A 23,613-nucleotide genomic window follows, 5' to 3' on the forward strand; every position below is an offset into this window, starting at 1 on the left:
CCTTGCTCCACTGTGAAGGTGGAGAGAAGAGAATGAGGTGCTGGGGCTCCAGGACTCTGCGACACACATGCGCATGCACGCACACACACACACGCGCGCTTTACAGGGATTTTTCTGGTATCCAGGTAAAGAGACCACAGTACTTAGTTTGACAACTTTTATAAAAACCCTCAACCCAGGGCCGGGCCGGAGGATGGACAGAGGGCTGCATGTGGCCCCTAACGGAAGTGAGGGCAGCACCAGGGACTGGGCCAGCACCTGGGCTCCTGAGAGGCAGCAGCAGGCAGGAGGCTGGAGCTGAAGGCGGTGCGGGGCTGCCGGCTCTGAGTGAGTGGCTGGGACAGCCCCCGTCGGGCCCCCAGACATAGACAGAGGGTCCAGTCTGCTCAGGGCAGCCCTCACCAGACCCGAGCCTAGTCTCGGAGGGCCACCTTCACAAAGAGGGTGGCAGATGGGTGCTGGTCTCCGTTCTTGGAGAGGAGGTGGATGTGGCGGTATCCTGGCAGGCAGATGGGTGGAGAGGGGTGCACCAGGAGAGTTGTGTTCACTCCGGGAGGATGCTTCAAGGGACAGCCAGCCCCCACCCAAGAAATGCCTCCCGTCCCACCCCGCCACCTGAGTCGTTCCCCTTCCTCACAGACACTCACCCTGCTTGAGGCTTTTCAAGGGGATGGTGCTCTGGCCAATGAAGTCGTTCTTGGAGGAGGCATCGTAGTCCTCCACCACAAAGCGCACGAGGGCAAGCTCAGGCACAGCCACCTCAAACTCAAACTCCGTGTCCCACCATGGGTTGAAACCTAGGGGGTGCAGGCACCGTGTCAACAGCACGGACATCAGCTCCAGGAGCCAGGCTCAGCCCGGGCCCAGCACGTACCATTATTGGTGACCACAGAGGTCTGGCGGCTGGCCATGTCCCGGCTCACGCCATGGATCTCCACTGTCACCTTGGGGTCCACGATTGAATTCTTATTCTTGTTGACTTTTGGCAGCTGCTGCCCTGAGATGACCTGAGGAGAGGCAGGGGATAATTAAGTGTTCAGGATGGTAGCGAGGGGGAAGGAAGGCCCGGGGCACCTGTCCCCACTGTGGCTGGCCATACCCTGACATTGAGTCGTTTTGGAGTCCACCAGGGGCCCTGGGCCAGGGCACGGGAGTTGAAGGTGGAGTTAGGGTCTCGCAGGAAGGCAGGCTTCAGCACATACCCACAGGCCCCATTGTCCAGGAAGCGGCCCTGGTATACATCCATCTCTGACCCAGGAGTCTGGAAGTTCAGGGCCACTGCAGGCAGGACAGAGTAGTCACAGGCTCTGTGTGTGTCGGGGGAGGGGGGTGTTTCAGGGGTCCCAGAGCCCAGCTGGCTTGGAGTACACTGGGGCTCAGAGTCACATAGGCAGAAGCAGGGTTCAGGATCACTCCAATGCATACTGCCCTCCTGCTGCCCTAACTGGCCCCCCACACCAACCTTACATTCCATTTCTGGTGCCAGAATTCAAAGGACAAGTGCGTTAATGATGAAATTTCAGAGGCTGTATTTGCTGCCAGGAGATTATTTCCAAACTGAGATTACCAGCTCTGAAGCCCACAAATCCGTGAATCTGGCTCTGCCTGGGTCCCCAGAGTCCCCTGGCCCTCCAGACAGAAACCCTAACCCAGGGCTCCTCCAAGCCCCAGCCAGCCCATACCGATTTGGCAGCCCCCATTCCACATCTCCACAGGGCTGTAGTTTGAGGAGTCTGTTCTCCACCCAGCGGGGTAGATCCTGCTCAGGTGATCCACGTTGTGGCGGACAAAGCTGTTTCCTGAGGCGGGGTATGAGTCGATCAGAAGCAGAGGCCTTCTGCGTGAGCCCAGGCCCCTCCCTAACATCGTGGAGTGCCGGCTCTGTGAAATGTCTGGAGGGGTGGGAGCTAGTTCTGGCCCTGGCCAGCTCAGATGGTCAGACAGATGGGCAGCAATCTAGGGGGTGGGGAGGCAGGGCCAGGTTCACCTGATTCTTGGAGCAGTCGGAGGGCGCGGTTCTCAGAGAAGGATGACATCTCATAGAAAGCCTGCCCAGAGGTGCCAGGGCTGGGGAAGCCCCGAAAGTGGACGCTCTTGCAGTAAATGACCATGTCGGAGAGTTCCTTCGCTAGCCTGAGCTTGTCCTCCTGGGGGCCATGGGGAGGCCCAGGTTAGATTCAGAGATTGGGGCAGGCGGGCACTGAGAGAGCCAGAAACCCAGACAGAAGCAGAGAGAGGGGCAGAGGGTCTGAGTGGCAGCCACAGAGCACCCGGACAAGGCAAACATCCCACAGGGCGATGGAGGGTGACGGCGGGTGAAGGCCCCAGGGCTGCCCCCGTGCCCCCACAGCTCCCCCTCGGACCTTGGACTTGTGCTGCACTTGGCTCCTCACCGCCTCGTCCTCCATCTCAGCAGCCTCATCCTCGTCTGACACCACAGTGGCCTCGGGGCCGCCTTCTCCTCCAGGCGGGAAGAGCCCGCCCAGCTTCTTCCCCTTTAGCAAGATCTTCCCCCTCAGTTGCTAAGGGTGGAGGAGGCAGCTGATCAAGATCCAGCTGGCCTCCCGGCCAGTCCCCTGCCCTCTCCTCTGGGCACCGGGTCCCCATGGGGCACCTCAGGGGAAGGCAGGCTGGTGACGACCCCATCCAATGGCCGGTCCAATAGCATGGGCCCCAGGAGGGCGCGCAGGTGTCGTGCCATCACGCGCTGCTGCTCCAGGCTGCAGTGGTTCTCCAAGGACAGGATGACGGGGTAGGGGGATGCCTGGAGGCCCAGGGGTAGATTAAGAGGGGTCAGTGGCCCCCGAGTATCTTCCTCCTCACCCCCAGGGGCGCGCCCACCTTGAAGGCGTAGTCCCGGATGGCCCTGACCACGTCGCAGAAGAGGATCTTGGAGGTGAAGGTGTAGCCATGATAGATGATCGGCTCCTGGTTGGGCCCATCCCAGCAGTCGAGCTCCAGGCAGCGGCAGCCTTTGCACAGCGCCCTGCAGGTGGGGTGTGGGCTAGGCCCTTGGTCCCGCCCAGGTCAAGCCCGGCCCCGCCCCGCCCCGCCCCGTCACGCCCCGCCCCGCCCCGTCACGCCCCAGTTGCCCTGCCCCACCGGATGTAGGCTTCTGTGCTGCTGGGACCGGTGAGCTGGTCTTCCAGCAGGTAGGTGTTGTGCGAGGACGACACCAGGTAGTGGCTGAGCGGCTGGTCCATGTCCTGGTAGACGCGCCGGTGCGCCAGGTCGAAGGCGCTGCCGTCAGCCGAGAGCAGGTACATGAGAAAGCCGTCCTTGGTCATCTGACGCTGCGCCTTGGCTGGGAGGCGGGAGGCGGGAGGGCGACTGCCGGTCAGAGCGCCCTGGGAGCAGGGGCCCCACAGCCCCGCCTCCCATCCTGAGCTGGTGCGGGGATCTCTTGGAAGGGCGTAAGTTTGAGTCTCTTGACCAAACCGTGACTATACCCCAGCATGGAGCTCTGTCTCCTCCTCTTCTGTCCCCCACTCGATGAGGCCCCCCGAGGGCAGGACCTCATCACCTCCTTCTCCAGGACTGGGCCCCCATCTGACGTCTTAAAGCGTTGTGCCCAGCATGGGCTGGGAAATATTGCCCAGGGGCCCTGGGAATGGCTGAGGCGTCCCCTGCCCTCCAGCTCCCTACTCGGGCTGCCGTCTCCGCAGGGGTCTTCCCTCCGTGTGGGGCCCGGGACTGCAGGTCACAGGCCCTCACCCGTCTCGCTGGGTTCATAGCGCTCAATGAGGGAGAGAGCCAGTGCAGGCCCCGCCGCCTCCTCCCGCTGCTGGTGCTGCAAGAAGGTCACCAGCTGATCGACCGACAGGGTCTCCTTGGAGCCCGTGGCCTCCTCGAAGGTGCGGTCGATCTCCTTCCTCTGGGTCAGTATCTTGTAGAAGGTCTCAATCTCCTCATCCTCCAGGGAGTCTGTCTGAGAGTGGTCACATTCCTGCAGAGCCAGGATGTCAGGTAGGCAGGGCTCAGAGCAGGTCCCAAGCTGTGTTCCAGACACACTGCCAGGCAGACCCAGCCCACGCTTCCTCGCTTCCTCACCTTGAAGATCTTTCGGGCATAGCTGTCATCCACCTGGATGTTGAGCTCCTTCAGAAAGTTTTGTAGCTCTTTGAAGCTCATCTTGTTGTCCTTGTTTTTGTCAGCTTTTCGCAAGCAGGAATGAATCCAGCTGGGCAGGAAGTAAGGAAAGAACCCCAGGAGCCGTGGTACCCACTAGGTCCCAGCCAGAGCCATGGTTCAAGCTCAGGATCAGCTCCTAGGCCCAGGTGGACTGAGGGCCCCTATAGACCCAGCTCCCCCCAGGCCTGGCTGCTGGCACATCTGCATTTCAGGGGAAGACCTGGTAGCCTTTTTGGAGGAAATATGACGTCCAATGAAAGAGCCTTTTTCCTACTTGCTGGCTTTGAACCCTTTCAAAACTTCAAAAATATTTATTTTCTCACTCTAAAAGGTTCATTACAGACAGTTGAGAAAATGAAGAAAAGTAAACAAAGGCCCCATAGTTCTATCAGCCAGGGGTACCTACTGTTAACATTTCAAGGTATGTCCTTTTGGTTTTCAATATATAATTATTACTCAACTTGACTAAAGCCTTTAAGGCTTATTTAGTAGGAAACAGCAAATTTCAAGCCACTGATCAAAGGTGGGGACATCACGTGCAAAAACAAAGCCTGGATCATGGTGTCATGATTGTGGTGCTTTGGTCCCCACTTCTTTCCCTCTATCTCTCCCATCAGCCTTGAACTTGAGAACTAGAGGAGAGGCTCCATACTACATTCCACAGAAAACAGAGAGCTAATTATAGAACAAGAAAATGGGAACTCATGAGCACAATGAAAACATGATAGCAGGTTTTTGGAAGAAATCAGAAAGGAAACAGCAGTATAAATCACACCATATAAACATTTTTTAAATTCTGAGGCTCAAATAAAGAAAAAACAAAGTCATCTGTCTGACAGACTGGAGGAAGCATTTGCAGCAAAGTTTTTGAAGAATTAATTAAAAAGAAGAGTATGATGACCCTAAAAACTAAAGGAGGAAGGGATGTAAACCAAACTTTTACAAACATTGATAGTAATCAAAGATATTAACAATTTGGAAATAAGATGCAATTTCTTAGACGATAAAATTAGCAACTTAAAAGTATATTCCCAGTGCAAAGAAGGGTGAGGTGAAATGGACACTCTCATCCATCAGTTGGACAATGTAAACTGGTACAACCCTTAGGAAGGTAATGTAGAGATATCAACCTGTTTCACCAGTTGACTCAGTAATTCCACTTCTCGGAGTCCATTGATAAGGAAATACTTCGAATACTGCAAGGTTTTATGAACGTAGTCCTTGGCAGTGTTATTTATAGAGGTAAAAGAATAAAAACAAATGAAACGTCTGAGAGTGAAAGAATGGATCACTAGTTTATAGTTCATCCACTCAGTGGAACAGTACACAGTCATTACAGCCAAGACTGTGCTAACACGGGGAAATAATTATGACATAATGTTACATAAAAAATGACACACATATATTAATCTTCATTATTTTTGGCAAATGCATCATTAGACAAAATGAAATGTGGCAAGAAAAGATTAAAGGGAGAGCTCAAATGTCAGTAGTTTCTGGAGGAGGCAGGTTTTCTGGGCCTTAAAGCTTCATTCTAACATACCCAGATAGTTAAATTTGTATGTATATATATATATATATATATATATATATATGTATGTATGTTTTATGTAAAGATATGTATACATTTACATAAAAAAACATGGTAGAATTCCAGGTTAAATACAAGTTCACAGTGGTCCACGCAAGCATAAGGTCCCAGTGCTGACTGCTCTTCAGCAGGCTGGAATGACTTTTAAGACCTCAAGGTCTAGGCAGCAGAGGGCATGAGGTTGTCCAAGCACAAGCCTGTGCAAAAGGAGTGACTATCAGAAAAGCGCCATAGAACTGGGCTGTCAGGAAAACTCAAAACTGGGCTTCCCTGGTAGAGAATCGGCCTGCCAGCGCAGGAGACACGGGCTCAGTCCCTGGTCTGGGAAGATCCCACATGCCTCAGAGCAGCTAAGCCTGTGATCCACAGCTATTGAGTCTGCAAGCCTAGGGCCCATGCTCAGCAACCAGAGAAGCCACTGCAATGAGGACCTGCACATTGCAACTAGAGAAATGCCCGTGCAGCAATAAAGACCCAGCACAACCAAAAATTAATAAATAGATAAAATTATTTGTTAAAAAAAAAAAGTTCAAAGTCAGGCAGACAAAGCCTTGAGAAAAACACTTAAAAGTCCCTGAAATGCTGAAAAGCACACAATAAAGGGAATCGACAGAGTTCAAAATGTGTCCCCCAAAGGAGCTGGATATACACTAGCAATGAGTACAGTAATCAGAAAATGAGATTAAGAAAATAATTCCTTATAGTAGCATCGAAAGGAATAAAAATACAAATTCTTTTAATGCATCCTGTATACTCTGAAAGTCACAAAACACTGTTGAAAGAAATTAAAGATCTAAATAAATGGAAAGATACCCCGTATTTGCAGATCAGAAGGAAGACTTGATACTGTTAAATGAGGAATACTCTCCAAATTAATCTGCAGATTCAACACAATACCTGTCACAGTCATGCTGGCTACTTTGCAGAAACTTAACCCCATCCTCAAATTCGTATGGAAATTCAAGGTGCCTAAAATAGTTAAAACATTCTTGAAAAAAATAAATTTGGAAGACTTACACTTCAGGATTTCAAAGGTTCCTACAAAGTTACAGTAACTAAAACGTTGTGCTGTTGGTGCAAGAACAGACATTTAGATAAATGGAATTTAGATAAATGGAACAGAGGACTTCCCCAACAGCCCAGTGGTTAGAACTCCGTGCTTCCAATGCAGGGGTTATGGATTCAGATCCCTGTTGTCCCCCCTGTGTGGCGTCGCCAAAAAAAAAGGACAAATGGAGTAGAATTGAGAGTCATGCAGTAAACCCTCATATTTATGGTCAATTGATATTTGACAAGGGTAGAAAGATAATTCAGGGAGGAAAGAATAGTCTTTTCAACAACTGTATGTCTACATGCAAAAGAAATATGAAGTTGGATCTCTCATATCACACCATACACAGAATTTACAGAAACAAACTCAGAGTGGATCAGAGGCCTAAATGCAAGCACTAAAACTGTGAGAAAAAATATGAGTAAATGTTTGCGACTTTGAGTTAGGCTAAGCCTTCTTAGATATGACAACAAAAAACACAGGCAGCAAAAGCAAAAGGTAAATGTGTCAGAGCTCACTGAAGCACAAAATTCAGAGAAACCCACCAAAATAAGGACAGAACCCACAGAGTGGTAGAGATTAATTGCAAAGCATATATCTGATAAGAGGCTTGTGCTTATAATATTTTAAAAAAAAAAACTCTCACAACTAAATAATAGAAAGGTAACTCAATTAAAAAATGGGCCAGAGATCTGAATAAACATGTCTCCAGAGGAGATACACAAAAGCACATAAAAATGGTCAATATCATTAATTGTAAGGGAAATGCAAATCAAAACCACAGTAAGATACTTATTTTAAAAAGAAAATAACAAGAGTTGGTAAGGGTGTGGAGAAATCGGAAGCCTTGAGCACTGTTGGTGGAGACGTAAAGTGGTACTTGCTATGGAAAACAGTAGAGTGGGTCCTCAAAAAGCTGAAAATAGGATTACCAGATGACCTCACATTCCACTCCTGGGTATGTACCCCAAAGAATTGAAAACAAGGTCTCAGATACTCGTACACCCATGTTCACAGCAGCATTATTCACAATAGACACAAAGTGGAAGCAACCCAAGTGACCATGTGTGGGCGAATGAATCAAGTGTGGTGCACACACACAATGGAATATTGTTCATATCAAAAGGATGAAAATTCTAACGTGTGACAACATGGAAGAAACTTGAGGACATTGTGCTAGGTGAAATAAGCCAATGGCAAAATGACAGATACTGTATGAGTCCACTTATATGAGGAACCTAGAGTAAGCAGGTTCATGGAGACAGAAAGCATAGCAGCGGTTGCCCAAGGCTGGGGGAGGCTGGAATGAGGAGCTACTGTTCACTGGGTACAGAGTTTCAGTTTTACAAGATGAAGAGTTCTGGAGATGGCTGAACAACAGTGTGAATGTACTTAACACTACTGAACTGTTCACCTGAAAATGCTTAAAACAGCGAATTTTATGTTATGCATATATTACCATAATTTAAAATTAAAGAGACCCGTTAAAAAGAACAACAAATGGGCAAAGGATCTGTTGAATAGCTGTTTCTCCAAAGAGATATACAAATGTCCAGTAACCACATATAAAGATGTTCAGCCCATTAGCTACCAAGGAAATGCAAATCAAAACCACAGTGAAATGCTACAGGATAGCTGTCATAAAAAAAGGCAGACAACAAGGATTAGTGAAGATGTGAAAAGTCAGAACCCTCATACACTGCTGGTGGGAGTATAAATTTCCTGTCTGGAAAATAGGTAGTTGTTCAGAAGTCTAAATATATACTTACCACAAGACTCAGAAATTCTAGGTATGTATCCAAGAGAAATGAGAACGTATGTCCACACAAAAACTTGCACACGAATGTTCGGAGCAGCATTATTCAGAGAAGCAGAAACACAAATGGCCATCACCTGCTGATCGGATAAATAAAATGTGGACTAGCCAGACAATGGAATATTGGGGACACAGAAGGAATAAAGTACCGATACAGGCTATGACGTGGACAGACCCTGTTGTTTACCCGCTACATTGCAGCCCCATGGACTATGTAAGCCCACTAGGCTCCTCTGTCCATGGGATTTTCCAGGCAAGAATACCAGAGTGGGTTGCCATTTTCTCTTCCAGAGGATCTAAATTCCCGACCCAGTGATTAAACCCATGTCTCCCGTGTTGGCAGGCAGATTTTTTTTACCGCTGAGCCACTAGTGTGTCTCCGTAACATTATGCTAAGTGAAAGAAGCCATTCACAAAAGACTGTAGGATTCCATTTATCTAATATGTCCAGAAAGACAGAGTATCAATAGATTGGTGAGACAGAAAGCCGATTAGTGGTTGTCTAGGCCTTGGGGGTTGTGGGGAAATGGGAACTGCTAAAGAGGATGGGTTTCTTCTTAGGATGATGAGGACATCCTAAAATTCATTGGGTGATGGGTTGCGTAACTGTGAACACACTAAAAAGCATGGACTTGTACACTTTCACTGGATGACTTACGTGGTAAGTGAATTCTCTCTCAATAAAGCCGTCATAAAAAAAGGAGTTGGTACTGGTTCCACCCTAATCCTATACACCAGAAGCCTGATCTTTTTGAGCCATAGACTAGGGCATTGTTGTGCACCTAGGTTTTGAAGTGAATTTGTTTCTAGCCCCCTGGCTGGCCTGCATACCAGGCCTGGGAGAACTTGATCACTCCCCAAAGAATGGCACAGGGGATAGGGGTAAGTGGGAGTGGACCATGGCCTCCCAAACTCCCAGAGGAGAAAAAAATGCAGTTAACTCTAGGAAACATTAAAATGTCTAGGACTAGGGGACTTCCCTTGTGGTTCAGTGGTTAAAAGTCAGCTTCCAATGCAGGGGGTTCAGGTTTGATCCCTGGTCAGGGAACTGCCCACATGCTGAACAGCATGACAGAAAAAAAAAATCTTTAATAGATAACATTTAAAAAGAAAAAGAAAACTAAGACTGTTTTTTAAAAAGATACATAATTTTTTTTTTTTAAGTCCAAGATTAGGTCTCCCATTGAAGCAGGCAGCTCCCCTCAGCCTCCCCAGTCTCCCAGCTCTATGCTGGTTACAGCGAGGGGACAGGGGACATCGCGGAGCTGCCCGCTGTCTGGCCCTTGGGTCAGAGTAGACAAAGGAGGGCCCAAGTACCTTCCCTGCTTCCCCCAATTGTGATGTATTTGGAGACAGGACCTTGAGAGACTTAGATAAGACCATGAGTGGGGCCCTCGTGATGGGATCAGTGCCCATATAAGAAGACACCAGAGGTCGTGCTCACTCTCTCTTCCTGCCTCCCCCCCATCCCACCCACCCCCCACCCGCCCCCTCCATGTTAAGACAGAAGACAGCCATCTACAAGCCAGGAAGAGAGCTCCCACCAGAACCTGCCTCTGCTGGGCACCCTGATCTTGGATTTCCAGCCTCCAGAACTGTGAGCAAATTATTTTCTGTTGTTTAAGCCACCCAGTCTATGGTATGTTGGTTATGATGGCCCAAGCCAGGTGTCTTCCATACTGCTGCCCTGGGGACAACCATAGCCAGCAGCCGCAGGCTGGATCTGGGTCCACTGCCCTCAAAAGGATACTGTCGCAGCTTCTGCCGCTGGTCCATGGAGCCCGAGTGGTGGATAATCTTGCCCAGGCCCTGCACCCAGTGCTGGGCATCGGCTGGTGATGGGGCAATGAGGTCTAGAGTACTGCGCTGGTCCTTGAAGACGATGGAGAAGCAGCGGTTCTCAGGCACATCCCGAGCAAACTTCTCCAGGCCCTCTGTGCGGTGCCCCATCCGCACCTCCTGGATGTCCTCGATGGAGACTGTGGGAAGGGGGCGGGGGCACAGAGAAAGCCGTGAGGGGCAGGAGGATGGTCAGAGTGGGGACAGAAAGAGGCTGGCATGGAGGAGGAAAGGGGGACACAGCTGCCGCAGGCAGAGTGGAAATGCCCGGGGAGAGGGAAGTTGACTTTAGGGCGGGAAAGGCTCCTATGGTCCCAGGCCCCCTGTTTCTGTGCTAGGAGGAAGTGGGGCCCCTGGGAGAGGATCGGTGCAGGGCAGGGCTCTCAGACAGTGACTGGGAGAGGCCACTGTGGAGCTTGGGGCCTGTGACGGGGTGGCCACGTGCTTTCCTGGTGTACTTGACTTTGGGCCCTTTCCCTCCCTCCAAGACAGCCATGAGAGCCTCCAGGCTCTTCTGACCACTCAGGAGCCTGGAGCCACCCTCAGTCAGCCCTGGCCCTGGGGTGTGGAGATGGAGGCCCAATGACAGGGAAAAGTGCTTGTGTCGGGGGGCAGCCAGGGCCTTGCCTCCATGCATCTGTGGGTCCTGATCTCAGGGAGCCCCTGGGGAGGGCTGGTGCTCCAGGATCCCGAGAGGTGGACTGGAGGGTGCCCCTGGGAATCTGAGACGACATCATTCTATCCTTGGGGACAGCAGGGGGCCCTCCTGGGGCAGCCCAGCTTTCCTAGCTTCAGGGAGGAGCAAGGCCCTGCTTGCCCCGCTTCAACCCCAAGGTGCTCTCCTGACCTGGCTGGGAGCCAGTCCCTACAGCTGGGCTCGTGCTGGGCCTCCCATCATCTGGAGCCAGGTCTGCCCCTGCCCCAACACCATCCTGAGCCATCCACATCCATCTTCCCTGGTTTGAGACCAGCTCTGGCCAACAGCCTGCCTGTCCTTCCTGGTGAGTGCCCAAGGGCCTCCCGGTCACCTGCAGGCCCCATGTGTGAGGCATATGCCATTCCGGGCAGCAGGCTCTGAGGTGTGAGACACACAGACCCTGGGCTGTCTGGGGTGCAGAGGATATCCCTGTTTAATCCTTCCCTGCAGCCTCCCCAGCCCTGCCAGGCCCCACACTGGCTGCAGCTGCCCCAGACTGGGAGTGAAAACAGGAAGCCTGGGTGGTGGGAGCCAGCTTCCCACCCACTCCAGAGAGAAAGTCCAGATGCCTTCCTGACTGATAACCCTTGTCTGCCTGCGGTAACCAAAGCGGAGGGAGGCAGTGGAGACTTGGGGAGCAGGAAGCAGAGACACAGAGCACTGGGAGACTGCCCCCAACCCCGCTGCTCCTGGCCTCAGTTTCCCCGGGGTGGGGGAGCGCAGGCTCACTACTCACTGGGAAGAGGGAAGCAGATGACAGGCATGCCCAGCCCACAGCTGTCTCTGTGTCTCAGACACTCCTCACCTGAGTGCACCTGATGCCCAACCCCAGGCTATCGCCCCTGTGGCCCTCCCTGTCAGGATGCAGGCCCTTCACCCACAGCCCTTCCGCGTTCGTATCCCTGCACCTCTGCTCATGCTGGGTCTCTGGCCTGGGAACTCCCTCCTGCCCTTCTGCCCACAGCTGTCCTGGTACAAGGTCGCCATCTCACCGGCCCAGGTCTAGCAAGGCCCAGCTCGCCTACTCCTCCGTCTGCCCCCCACCCACCCCTGCCAAGTGCTTGGCACACACTGGGAACCATGCACATGTCCTGGCTGGGGGATGGGCTTCCAGGAGTCCCCAGGGCTTGAAGAGTATGATGCCCCGTTCCCACGGTGCCGCCAACGGCCAGCATCTAACAGGAAACCCCGTATCAGGGCAGAGGTCTGTGAAGGAGCCTGGCTGGAGCCACAGACAGAGGCAAGGGCTGGGTCACTACTATCTTATGTGACCAACATGTGTAGAGTGTCATTTTCTGAGAGCCCTTCTGGCTCCATCCCCTCCGACCCTGCCCTCCCCGGCTCAGACCTCCCAGGCACACAGCTCCCAGGACCCAGCCAGGCTCCCTCCATCTGACCCTGCTGCGGGCCTGCAGGTCACACCTTTTCAGGATTCTATCCAGTGTCCTGGGGCCTGGCGGACCCTCCCTTTCCTCCTCCCACCTGAGCCTCTGTCTGGTCTCATTCTCCAGAGACCTGCTTAGTGGGCTCACCCAGCCTGCACCCCCTCCACAGCCAAGGGCAGGTGATTGGGTGATGAATTTCCAGGGACTTGGACTGTGAGAGAACTCCAGCTGCAGTGAGCTTTCCGTACTACCAGCCACATGTGGCTATTCACATATAAATTAGTTAAAATTCAGTGAAATTAGGGATTCAGCTCCTTGAGTACAGTAGCCACGGTTCAAGTGCTTGGGGGCCACAGGTGGCTAGTAGCTGACATATTGGACAGCACAGATACAGAACATGTCCATTATCATAGAAAGTTCTTTTGGTTAGCTTTGGTCTAAACTTTTCCCACCAAGATTGCCGGGAGAAATATCAATAACCTCAGATATGCAGATGACACCACCCTTATGGCAGAAAGTGAAGAGGAACTAAAAAGCCTCTTGATGAAAGTGAAAGAGGAGAGTGAAGTTGGCTTAAAGCTCAACATTCAGAAAACGAAGATCATGGCATCTGGTCCCATCACTTCATGGGAAATAGATGGGGAAACAGTGGAAACAGTGTCAGACTTTATTTTTTTGGACTCCAAAATCACTGCAGATGGTAACTGCAGCCATGAAATTAAAAGACGCTTACTCCTTGGAAGAAAAGTTATGACCAACCTAGATAGCATATTGAAAAGCAGAGACATTACTTTGCCAACAAAGGTCCATCTAGTCAAGGCTATGGGTTTTCCAGTAGTCATGTATGGATGTGAGAGTTGGACTGTGAAGAAGGCTGAGCGCCGAAGAATTGATGCTTTTGACCTGTGGTGTTGGAGAAGACTCTTGAGAGTCCCTTGGACTGCAAGGAGATCCAACCAGTCCATTCTGAAGGAGATCAGTCCTGGGATTTCTTTGGAAGGAATGATGCTAAAGCTGAAACTCCAGTACTTTGGCCACCTCATGCGAAGAGTTGACTCATTGGAAAAGACTCTGATGCTGGGAGGGATTGGGGGCAGGAGGAGAAGGGGACGACAGAGGATGAGAATGCTGGATGGCATCACCGACTCAATGGGCGTGAGTCTGAGTGAACTCCGGGAGTTGGTGATGGACAGGGAGGCCTGGCGTCCTGCAATTCATGGGGTCACAAAGAGTCGGACACAACTGAGCGACTGAACTGAACTGAACTGAAAGGTGCAGAGGGAACCTCTCATTTTGCAAAATGTTTGGGGCATTCTGTGTTGGCAGAACTTGCTTTCTAAGACCTTGCAGGAGGCACTCTCCATCTACAGGCTTGAGCTCTGAATTCCTAGACCTTCTCTGAAGCTTCCAGAAAGCCCTCAGGCCCACAGCCTCGAGGGAGCTGCCCAGCCAAAGCCTCTCTATGCAAGTCCCAGCCGTGCTCCACCCCAACCTGCCTGTCCTGGCTCCAGCCCAGGGAGGAGCTGCCTCCTGTGGCCCCACCTCTCATCCTGTCCACCAATACCCGGAAGGGCCTTATCTGCCCTTGGACTTTGGGCCTTACCACACCTGAGTCCTGATCCATCCGCCCAACTTCCCTCCCTCCCACAAATGTCTGGGTGGATACCTGTGCGTGCTGGTAACATAGTTCCATTCCCTCCTTTCTTGGGAGCCTGACGTTGCCCATCTGTGGCTATGGCTGTGTATCCCCACTTCGAAAAAGCATGAGCATCTCCATCTGTGGTCCATGACTGCCCTCTCAAGCCCAGACTAGGCTTCAGTTTCCCTATCAGTGATCTAACTGACTCCCTTCCCCAAGCCTGACCATCTCAGATTCCCCATACCTGATATCCTGGTTGCATGACTGACCGCTGCCCCGCCAGGCCAGGCCTCAGTTTCCCTACCTTTGATCGTGGTCCACGATTGACCTCCAGCCCCGCCCCACCGCATCCCAGCCAGTGTCAGTTTCCCCATCAGAGCGCAGGAGCAGCACCCTGCCCCTCCCCGCGCAGCCCGGGGCACTCACACAGCTGGGATTCCGGGGTCCTCATGACCTTGCGGGACTCCTGCCAGATGGTCTTGCAGTCCTCTTGCAGCTTGTAGAAGCGTTCTTTCCGCCATGAGCTGGACTTCACCTTCAAGAGCTGGCCGCCCTTCAGCAGTGCCTGTAGGTCCTTGTCATCCTGTAGGCCTAGGGGACAGAGCTGGTAAGATGCCACCTCCTCTAGGGTACCTGCTGCTCCAGGCCCCATGCCGGCTCCTTTTTCAGCAGCCTCATCCTCAGCTCTCTATTCACTTCTCCCTCCATCACCCTTGCTCCAACCTGATTCAGGAGCCCCGCCTTCAGGCATCTCCGACTCCAGCTGAGGCTGTACAAACCTTAGGACACCCACCTGTTCAAGGCCACACTTTATATGTAATGACCTGCAACCTACAGCTGAGTGGACAAAGAACACACGGTTCCTGGGTGACCAGACCCCTAGAAAATGGCCTGGCTCCAAAAGACTTAGTAGGCTCCTCGCTATCACACCTAGGGGTCAGAGTGACCTGAAGGAAGCTAGGACCAAAAGATCAGGCAGGGCAGGAAAGAAGAGGGGTAAACACAGGTGGAAATGGATCGCAGAGTACCATGAGTATCATGAGCCCAACAGCCTCCCAAGTCTACTGGCTTTGGAATCATGTATTGGGTCCAGGCTAGGCCTGCTGAGATGCCTCATCCCTCCCTGTCTACCCCATCTCTGAGTGGCCTGGGTCTGGGACCTCTCAGGGTAGAGCAGCCGAAAGGCATAGTGCAGGCCTTTCCGAGGCTGAGGCAGCACCTGGCCTGAGGCCCCGCAGTAGAGGAACCCTAACTGCCTGGCCCCCTCCCACCCGGCTCCTTTCAGAGATGCAGGCTGGCCTGGGGCGTGGGCTCCCACAGAGACAGTGTCCTTCATCCCACCAGACCCAAGCAGGAGACACCAAAGGGGCGCCAGGCCTAGTTTCATAGCATCCCTCATCCCAAGCAGGCCCTGTGCCAACTGTGATCAAAGAGGGACCCCGCACCACCATAATGACCCATCAGTGTAACTAACGGTGAAAGGAGCGTCTAAATGCACGTCTCAAGCCAAGCCCCATGGAGCCCAGCAGCCAGCACTACTCAGAGCCAAGAGACCACCTCCCCTCCCTGCTGTCCCCCAAATGAAAATTCTGTGGCTTTTCAGCAATCTTTATCCCGCTCTAGCAGAGTGGAGGCTTCAGAAGCCGTGCGTGTCCAGTGTGAGGGGCCTGTGCCTAGGCCTACAGGCTTTTCTTATCTCAACCCAGATGCCCAACCCCAGATAGGTTCCCCCACTTTATCCATGACCCCACTCCCTACCCCCCAGCCAGCCTGCTCCAGATGCACACAGGACCTACAGAATCTTCTGGACCACTTCCCCAGGCCTCAGCCTCTATCCCTCCCTAGTCACCTCCTCCAGTGGGAACGTAGCCCCATGCTAACACTTCCCCCTCCACGATTTTAGGCAACTTCCTTCCCTCTCTAAACGTCTATTCCGCCATCAGCACTGGGTAATGTCTGATGTGACCTTCCCTCACCTTTGTTCCAAGTCTCTCCACCCCCCTGCCTTAGTGGCAGCAGTTCCCCTTCAGCCCCAGGGGAGGCCCAGTGGAGGAGAAGGCTCCTACGGAATGTCCTCAACTGGTGGCAATGTGTGGGGGGCTCAAGAAAGAGGCCGGAGAGAAGGTTGTTCCCACTACCTTCCAGAGGAGAGCGCTGCCTCAGCTCAGCTAGGGGATCCCACTGTCCCTCCCGAGGCTGAGGTCAGCTGAGAGGGACATCCCCTTGCCCTCTGCTTGCACTCCCCTCCCCCACCCCCGCCCAACTGGGGCATCTGGGTTCACACGCATGGCACAGATGGGAGTGGGGACACAGGGTCGGAAGCCTGTGGGAGCTCCACCCTCCAGTTTTGGAAAACACCGTGAGCAGACGACATTCATCCTGTCCTGGAGCCAGACTGCGGCCCTGTCGGCGGTCACGCAGAGATAAGTCCCTTGGCTGCCTACATGGCTTCCGGAACACAGACCTTGGTCCCAAAGGGGGTCTTGATAATAGTGGCCCTCCAGGCTGCTGGGAAACCTAAGCAGATACCTCTTTCTCTGAGCTTCTCTGAGGCCCTTTTGTTTCTGAGGCTTTTGGTCTGCCCCCAGCCCTTGCTCCCGTAGCACCCAGCAGGTCCATAGGCACCCCTTCATCCAGCCCCACTCACTCCACTATATAGCATCTTCTCCTGTGGGAAGGTGGCAAAGAGGGGCCCCTGAGCTCAGGGACTCCTGGGTTGACCTTGCAGCCTCATCAGTCTGCCCAGGCTAGTTACAATGAGGTGGCTATATGGGGAATGCAGAGAGGCTGCAGTGCTAATAGGAGGGGTGTAAGATGCCAAGAGCCCTGCCCATGTACATAGGGTGATGCCTGATGAAGACAAACTGAGTCTGGGCTGCAAAGCAGTGCACAGCTACACAGATATAGCCACACACACAATCACACAGTCCACCATACTCATCATATACTGCCATACACAACCAGGAAGAGACAATGGGCCACACACAGTGACACACATTTACATGGAGTCACACACAGCCAAACAAGGTACCGTGCCAGAACATCGTCATTGTCATAATAACAGTAGCCACCATAATAATAGTTCACATTTAAGTAAGATCCTGTTCTTAGCACATGTGTTTAATCACCCCAACAAACCTATGAGGAAGGCAATACTGTTCCCATTTTACAGATGATGAAACTGAGGGTCAAGGAAGTTACACGGTGGAGTTGGGACTCAGAAGCCTGCCCACAGCATCAGTGCTAGGTAACGTTACCTTATGCAGCCACCACCTGGGCATGCTGCCACAAAGAGCAACAGCAGAAAAATCTATAGAACACACACAGCATAACACAGATGACAGAAACCCAGTTGCCTGGGTCACCCACTGTCACATCTGTCACCCACAATCAAACATGGTGTGCAGCATCACAGTGGATCACACACTGTCACACTGGTGCCATTTGGTTACCCAGCACTGCATATCCTCATTGCTGCACAGTGGCCCCAAGTACCATACAAGGGACAGAATTACCACTAGGCGTGTAAGCAAGATGGTTTGAGAGTGGCAAGGGGCAGGGTAACCAATCCCCCCAGTACATGGCAACCCTGCAAAAACAGCCCCTGCGAGTCATACACTCACAGAAGTACTAAACAGGTCCAGGCCCCAAGACACACAGTCTGCGTCCTGCCCCAGCTGCCTTCCCAGCCTCCCCTGATCTCGGGGCCCCTGAATCCCTTACCCAGCCTCTGCCCATTGAGCGCTGCCACCTTGAGGCTCTGTTCCTGCAAGTAGAGCTCTCTGGAGCGGCTCAGTCTCCGGCTCGGCCTCCGGACCCCAAAGCACTGCATGACGTTCTGAAGTGCCCCTGCCGCCCAGCAAACCTGGCCCGGGACAGTGTGGCGTCCAGAAGGCGGCCGCGGACCTGGGGGCGGAACCACCTCCTCGGAGGGGAGCAGGGGCGGAACCTGGAGTAGGTGGGCGGGGCTATAACCAATGGAGGCGGGGCCTGTGTGGGTGGGTGGGGCCTTGAGTCTAGAGGCGGGGCGATACAGACATCAGCGCTGAAGGGGCGGAGCCATATCCTAGGAGGCGGGACCAGTTCCAGAAGTGTAGAACCGATGCCTAAGAGATGGGAGAGTGGAATCAAGGCGGGCAGAGGAGGGGCCAGAGCTCAGAAGGCGGGACGCTCCGAAGGAGGAGCCGGGGCCAGGAGGCGGAGTGGAACAAATCCATAACCCAGGAAGCAGATCAGTGGCGAAAGTCGAGAGTCCAGAAAGCGGATTAGGGCGGAGCCAGAGCCAAAGAGGTGGGAAGAGGGAGGAGCCAGGTCTGGGAGGCGACGTGGGGCAGAGTCAGACTCAGGAAGACGGCGGGGTGCGGAGCCAGAGTCCAGGGGACGAACCGGGGGAGGGTACAGCGATGGAAAGCAAGGCCGTTTGGGGGCAGGGAGGGCGGTACCTCGATTTTGGAGGCAGTGTGGGGGCGGAGTCCGACCAAGGGGCGGAGACTGAGCCGGGAATCCTAAACACTCAGCTGGAGACTTGGCGGAGGACCAGAGGGGCTGGGCGAGATTGAGCCGAGGAGGGAAGCCCGGCCCGGCGGCGGCCTGGGCTGCAGGGTCTAGCGGACAGCTCGGTGGGGCCAGGCCAGGCAGAGTTGAGGATGGAGCTCGGCCGGACACCGGAGCCCGCCAAAATATTTTACCTCAGTTACTCAACGAATCCATTGTGACTGAGTGGGCCATTGCTTCACATATGAATCCCAGGTAGGCCTGTTTCCTTCTGAGGGAGTTTCTCTACCTGAGTGGAATAATCTCCAAGATGCCAAATGCGAATGGAATTCTTGAAAAAATGCCGATCTTAAAAATGAATCTATTGACACAGGCTTGCTTTGATAAATAGGTGAGGACTCCAACTCTATACGAAACTGTGCTGCCAGTGTGCTCGGGAACAGTGGGATCTTTCATGTAAGTTACCACCCCACTTTCATTCACCCAGCAATTATTTATTGAGCCCCTACTGTGTGCCAAGGTCAGGACATCACCCAGAGGCCTGACTCACTCCTCTCTTTCACTGTCTGCCTCTGAATAGTTCCTTCATTTGCCTCACTGCAGCTCCAGTCACCAGCACTGACAGTGAGTCACTCGCAAAGCCAGTTTTTAGCACAGACAAGCATGGCAATAATAACGATAAACTGAAGTGCAGAGTGACTTGCCTAAGGTCTCACCTTGGAGAATAATAAAGCATGGGAACGTGTGTTAGTGAAGGTGAGCTGGAATATGGGCACAGACAAGTTGTTCTTCATTTGCAGTGAAGGGAGCTGAGGGTAAGGGGAAGCCTCTGTTTTAGAGAAACCACACAATGGTTTTTAACCAGAGGGCCAAAGACTCCTCGAGGACCTATGGATGGAACCACATCTCAATATAATTTGCTTCCTTTGAATTCTTATGTGTTTTACTTTATACATTTAAAAACTTGATCCTGAAAAGGGGTCCACAGGCTTCATCTGACTGCTAAAGTGGTCCATGGCACAAAAAAGTTAAGATCAGTGTGGATTGGTGTGTGTCTGTGTTGTGTGGGCCTGGAATCCCAGGGACAGACATGTTGGAAACAAGGTGGGTAGGGGGTTGCAGAGGGGACAAAGGCAGTTAAGGGAGGTAATTTGGGGTGATGGGCTAGAAGCAGCCGGGCCTCCAGGGGAACAGCTTTGGATTGCAGGGTTCGTGCCAGCTCCGCAGGAAGGGCTGGGCAGTCAGGCACTTGAGAGGCAGGTCTCAGACAGGATGGGCCAGGGCTGCCAAGCCCATGCCACAAGACTGGGAGGTGCTGACTGAGACTCTGCGTGCTCCCTCTCCAGGCAAGATACTAGGGCTGCCTAGAAACAGAGACTCCTGGAGAAGGGAACGGCAACCCACTCCAGTATTCTTGCCTGGAGAATTCCGTGGACAGAGGAGTCTGGTGGGCTACAGTCCATGGGGTCACAAAGAATTGGACATGACTGAGTGACTAAGCACACACACACACACACAGCGAGAGACTGGACAAAGGCACAGAGGCCACAGAGGCCCAAGGCTGGAGCCCATCCCATGATCTGAGGCTGCAGCTGTGTCAGAGGCCACCAGAGGGCTTATAGGACATCTGAGTGTGAAACAGGCACAGAGAAGGTGGCAGTCTGCAGGACAGACAGCACTAGCTAAGGGACGATGAGAGCGAAAGAGAGGTCTCTACTGTGATCCTCTGAGCTGCCCAGCCTCCCTGCCAGTCTGGAGGAGCACTAAGGATACCTCTGTCCTGAGGGGAGAAGAGGGGGCACTGGAAAAGGCAGGGATCCCATGACCCAGCTGGAAGAGTTTGCCTTGAGAGCCCAGACAACTGGTATGAGGGTAACAGCTCTGGGCACTGAGCAAGGCCTCTCTGGGCCATGGGGCCCAGGTCTGAGCCAACCAGGAAACGTGAGACAGACTGGGCACTGGCTGAAAGGAACATCTGAGTCTTCCCTGAGTTCCAGAGGGTCTCTAGTGGACAGCTGGAGGGCTCTGCCTTTCCCCTTCCCATCTATTACCTCCACTGCTAGCACAGAAATCATGGTCTAGATGGATAGTTTAGACTATCCATGATTTAGACCATACAGCGTGGTTTAGATGGATAGGTGGTGGGCACACGTCTTGGACTCCAGGGGTACTAGAAAACAGAGGGCGATGGACTTAAGCAGTGATCAGAGTGAGAGAGGCAGGTTTGCTGAGCTGGCAGATGACCTAGGGGGCTACAGTGCAAAGCTCTTTAAGAGTGGGTAAGCCCCCAGGCTGGCGCAAAGAGATGCCAGGTGCAGGTTGGGGACCCCCTGCAGCTAGGAGACCCCCCTCCCCTCAGTCCCTGCAGTCCGCAGCCCACGGCTACTCTCTCTCCTGGAGAGGCTGCGATAGGACAAGGAGCTGGTCCAAACTGTTTCCCGGTCTTTCGGAAGAGACAGAGCTCGGGTGGACAAAGCTGAGAGCCACAGGCAGCTAGAGTAGAGACAGGAGCCTGTCTGGCCAGGAGGGTGCGCAAATGGGGGCGATCGGGCTGCTCCTCCCAGCCCCGGCGTCGCTGACCATGATTTCTGCACTGGGCAGTTACTGCGGCACGGCCCACCTCACCTCGCACACCTCCTCGCCCCACTCTTTCCAGCCCACAACACTCACGCGCCCGGACGCGGTTCAGGCACGCCTGTGCTCTGGGGAGCCTCTCCCGGCGGCCCGGACCGGGCGGAGAGAACTTGGTTATTCGTGGATGCTGGTTCCTTCCCTCCTCGGCCCCTGCGAGCGCACCAGACCCTGGAGCCTAGCCTTCTGTGACCAGGATAAAGGAGGGCGGTCGACCCCAAGGCGGCGGGGCCGGGGGTCGTCTTTAGGGAAGTCTTCAGACTCGCACACCCGTTTTCTCCCTACCCTCGGGGTCTGCGGGACAAGCCTGGAAACGCCCAGGGTCGCGCCCGGCAGTCGGGTCAAGATTTCCTCAATGCGACAAAAGGGCCGAGGGGCGGGCCCGGGGCGGGGCGGAGGGCGGCCGGAGGAGCAGGGGGTCCCCCGCCCTGGGCCGGGGACGGCTTTACGCGGGGTGGGCCCAGGAGGGGACCCCCCCACCTTCCCCGCGAGAGGGCCGAGCACTCACCGTGCAGGGTCAGGAAGTCCCGGCCCGAGTCCATGCCCGACGGACGGCGTGGCGGGAGGGGTGCGCCGCGGGACACTCGTCCGCGGCGACAGCGCGGCGGCCTCGGGTCCGAGCGGAGTGTGGTGGAGGGACCCGAATGGACTGCGGGGGGCAGGAGGCCGGAGGTGGGCCCGGGACTCCGCTCCGCCCCCCGCCCGCCCGCGCCCCCGCCCCCTGGGCCCTCCAACCCGCGCCTCTCCCCGCCCCTCCTGGGGTTTGGCTGGGAGGGCAGAGGTGGGGGCCTGGAAGCCCGGCCATCCCTGGCCCAGGCCTGTGGGCGCGTCCCGGACAGAAATAGCCAGATCCCTCTGGCTTCCTCCGCCGCCGCCACCCACAGGCCGCGGGCCCTGTCATTAGCGCCGGCGACCGGGCCCCACGCCCTGCCTGTGGGCGCTTCGCCGGGTTACAGTGATGCGCGAAAGAATCTGCGTTGGGACCAGGACCAGTAACGTTCGACGCCCAGCCCGGCTGGTGCAGAAGGCAGCCTTGGAGTCCAGCCGCGGCTCTCCGGATGTCTACTTTCTCTTCTGCAGAATGGGTGCATGGGCTCGAGTTAGAAGGTCCTCGGAGAGGCATGCCTGGATCTAGTCTGAAGAAGGGTCCCCTTCCCTCTCTCTGGGAAGTTTCTAACCCTGGAAGTGCCTTTGGCGGAGCCTGGGGCAGAAGCCATTAAACTTAGAGTCGGTAGTTGCAGAGAACTTTCCCTTGAGCCCCTCACACCCCAAACGCCTGGCGATCTGTACAACAAAGTGGGGGACAGAATCTAGGACATCTCCAAGGTTACTTTTTTGGGTGGCATCCCAAGGGACTGTCTGGACAAGGGATGCCCTTGCCCCTACTCCCACAATCAACTCTTACAGTCCTGACACACTTTTTATAAGTACCCAGAGACCCCACCCCCAAGTCCCAGAATCCTACTGCCCACCAACTTTTGGGAAAGGGCCTTGAGAGAGCCCCCAGAAGACCTTCCAGGATGGGGGTGGTGATGGTGCTGAGCCCACCAGTGAATCCCCCAGGCTTCCTGGGCTGATGAAGCCAACAGTGAGAGTCTGGCAGAACCAGTTGGACCCCAGCCCCTCCCCCTCCCAGCAGAGGCAGGTCTGGGTGGCCTTGAATACCTCAGGAAGTGATGTAAGCCAGCCAGAGGCCAAGTCTTCCCATCCTGATGATTGAGGCTGGGTCAGGACTTTGGAGAGCCCCCCTCTGTCTGCACACCTCTCCTGCACAGAGAGGGCTAGCCCTTAATCCTGCACTCTCCCCAAATGGCCTGCCCTCAGGCCTGTCCAAGCCCTCCTTGCTTTCCCTTCTGCTCAACAACAAGCAAGTCCACACAAGGCCTCCCTTTGGAGCTCCAGCCTGGGGTCAGGGAGGCTGAGGGGTCCTTCTCTGTCCTCACTCTCTCCCCCAGGCCAGGATGGCTGCCTCTGGACCTGCCCTCTGGGGGTCTCTGCTGGCCTTGGGGCGAGTCCTGGGACCTCTGATATCCCCAGAGGACTTTAAGCCTCTCTGCTCAGTAGGTTAGGCCTCCCCCAAGCCCTGCTTTTCCCAGGTAGCCACACCACAAAACTTAACACCAGCAGTTGGCTCAGCTTCATCTTAAGCATCATTCCTGTTTATTCATGTCACTTCCCAGCTCTGAGCCCCAAGCCTGAAACCAGGGCATGACCTGTCACCTCTCCCTCTGATGCCCTGGTGGGGGCTGCAGCCTGGCTTTTCCTTTGCACATAGCAAAGCTGTCACACGCAGGCCCTCTTCTGGCCTCTGGCTCAGGCCAGAGAAGCTGAGGCCTCCT

The 23,613-nt window shown here is 54.1% G+C and overlaps 1 protein-coding gene across 2 annotated transcripts; it reads right to left on the reverse strand.

Moving 5' to 3' along the window:
• PLCD1 (phospholipase C delta 1) lies at window positions 144–21,945 on the reverse strand. Of its 2 annotated transcripts, none has more exons than XM_018066970.1 (15): window positions 21,783–21,945; window positions 14,576–14,740; window positions 10,340–10,568; window positions 4,051–4,180; window positions 3,715–3,946; window positions 3,103–3,304; window positions 2,842–2,986; window positions 2,615–2,764; window positions 2,364–2,522; window positions 1,988–2,147; window positions 1,683–1,799; window positions 1,100–1,278; window positions 875–1,007; window positions 648–797; window positions 144–499 (listed from the first exon to the last, which is right to left on the reverse strand). In XM_018066970.1, the coding sequence occupies exons 1-15, from the start codon at window positions 21,814–21,816 to the stop codon at window positions 414–416; spliced, it is 2,271 nt and encodes a 756-aa protein (XP_017922459.1). In that variant the 5' UTR covers window positions 21,817–21,945; the 3' UTR covers window positions 144–413. The 2 variants fall into 2 exon arrangements, with proteins under 2 accessions (XP_017922459.1, XP_017922458.1); XM_018066969.1 differs by lacking the exon at window positions 21,783–21,945 and adding an exon at window positions 17,873–18,105.

This window comes from Capra hircus, chromosome 22, assembly GCF_001704415.2.
Source record: "Capra hircus breed San Clemente chromosome 22, ASM170441v1, whole genome shotgun sequence".
In the NCBI taxonomy this organism is placed as follows: Eukaryota; Metazoa; Chordata; class Mammalia; order Artiodactyla; family Bovidae; genus Capra; species Capra hircus.

What these genes read in the sequence shown, in the direction of transcription:
- PLCD1 (XM_018066969.1), bottom strand. Translation starts at nt 17,981, where the DNA reads ATGCAGTGCTTTGGGGTCCGGAGGCCGAGCCGGAGACTGAGCCGCTCC. An exon ending in CTATGAACCCAGCGAGACGG is followed by an intron (nt 3,305 to 3,714) that starts GTGAGGGCCTGT and finishes CCCGCCTCCCAG; the next exon opens with CCAAGGCGCAGCGTCAGATG. An exon ending in GAATGGGGGCTGCCAAATCG is followed by an intron (nt 1,279 to 1,682) that starts GTATGGGCTGGC and finishes TCCTGCCTGCAG; the next exon opens with TGGCCCTGAACTTCCAGACT.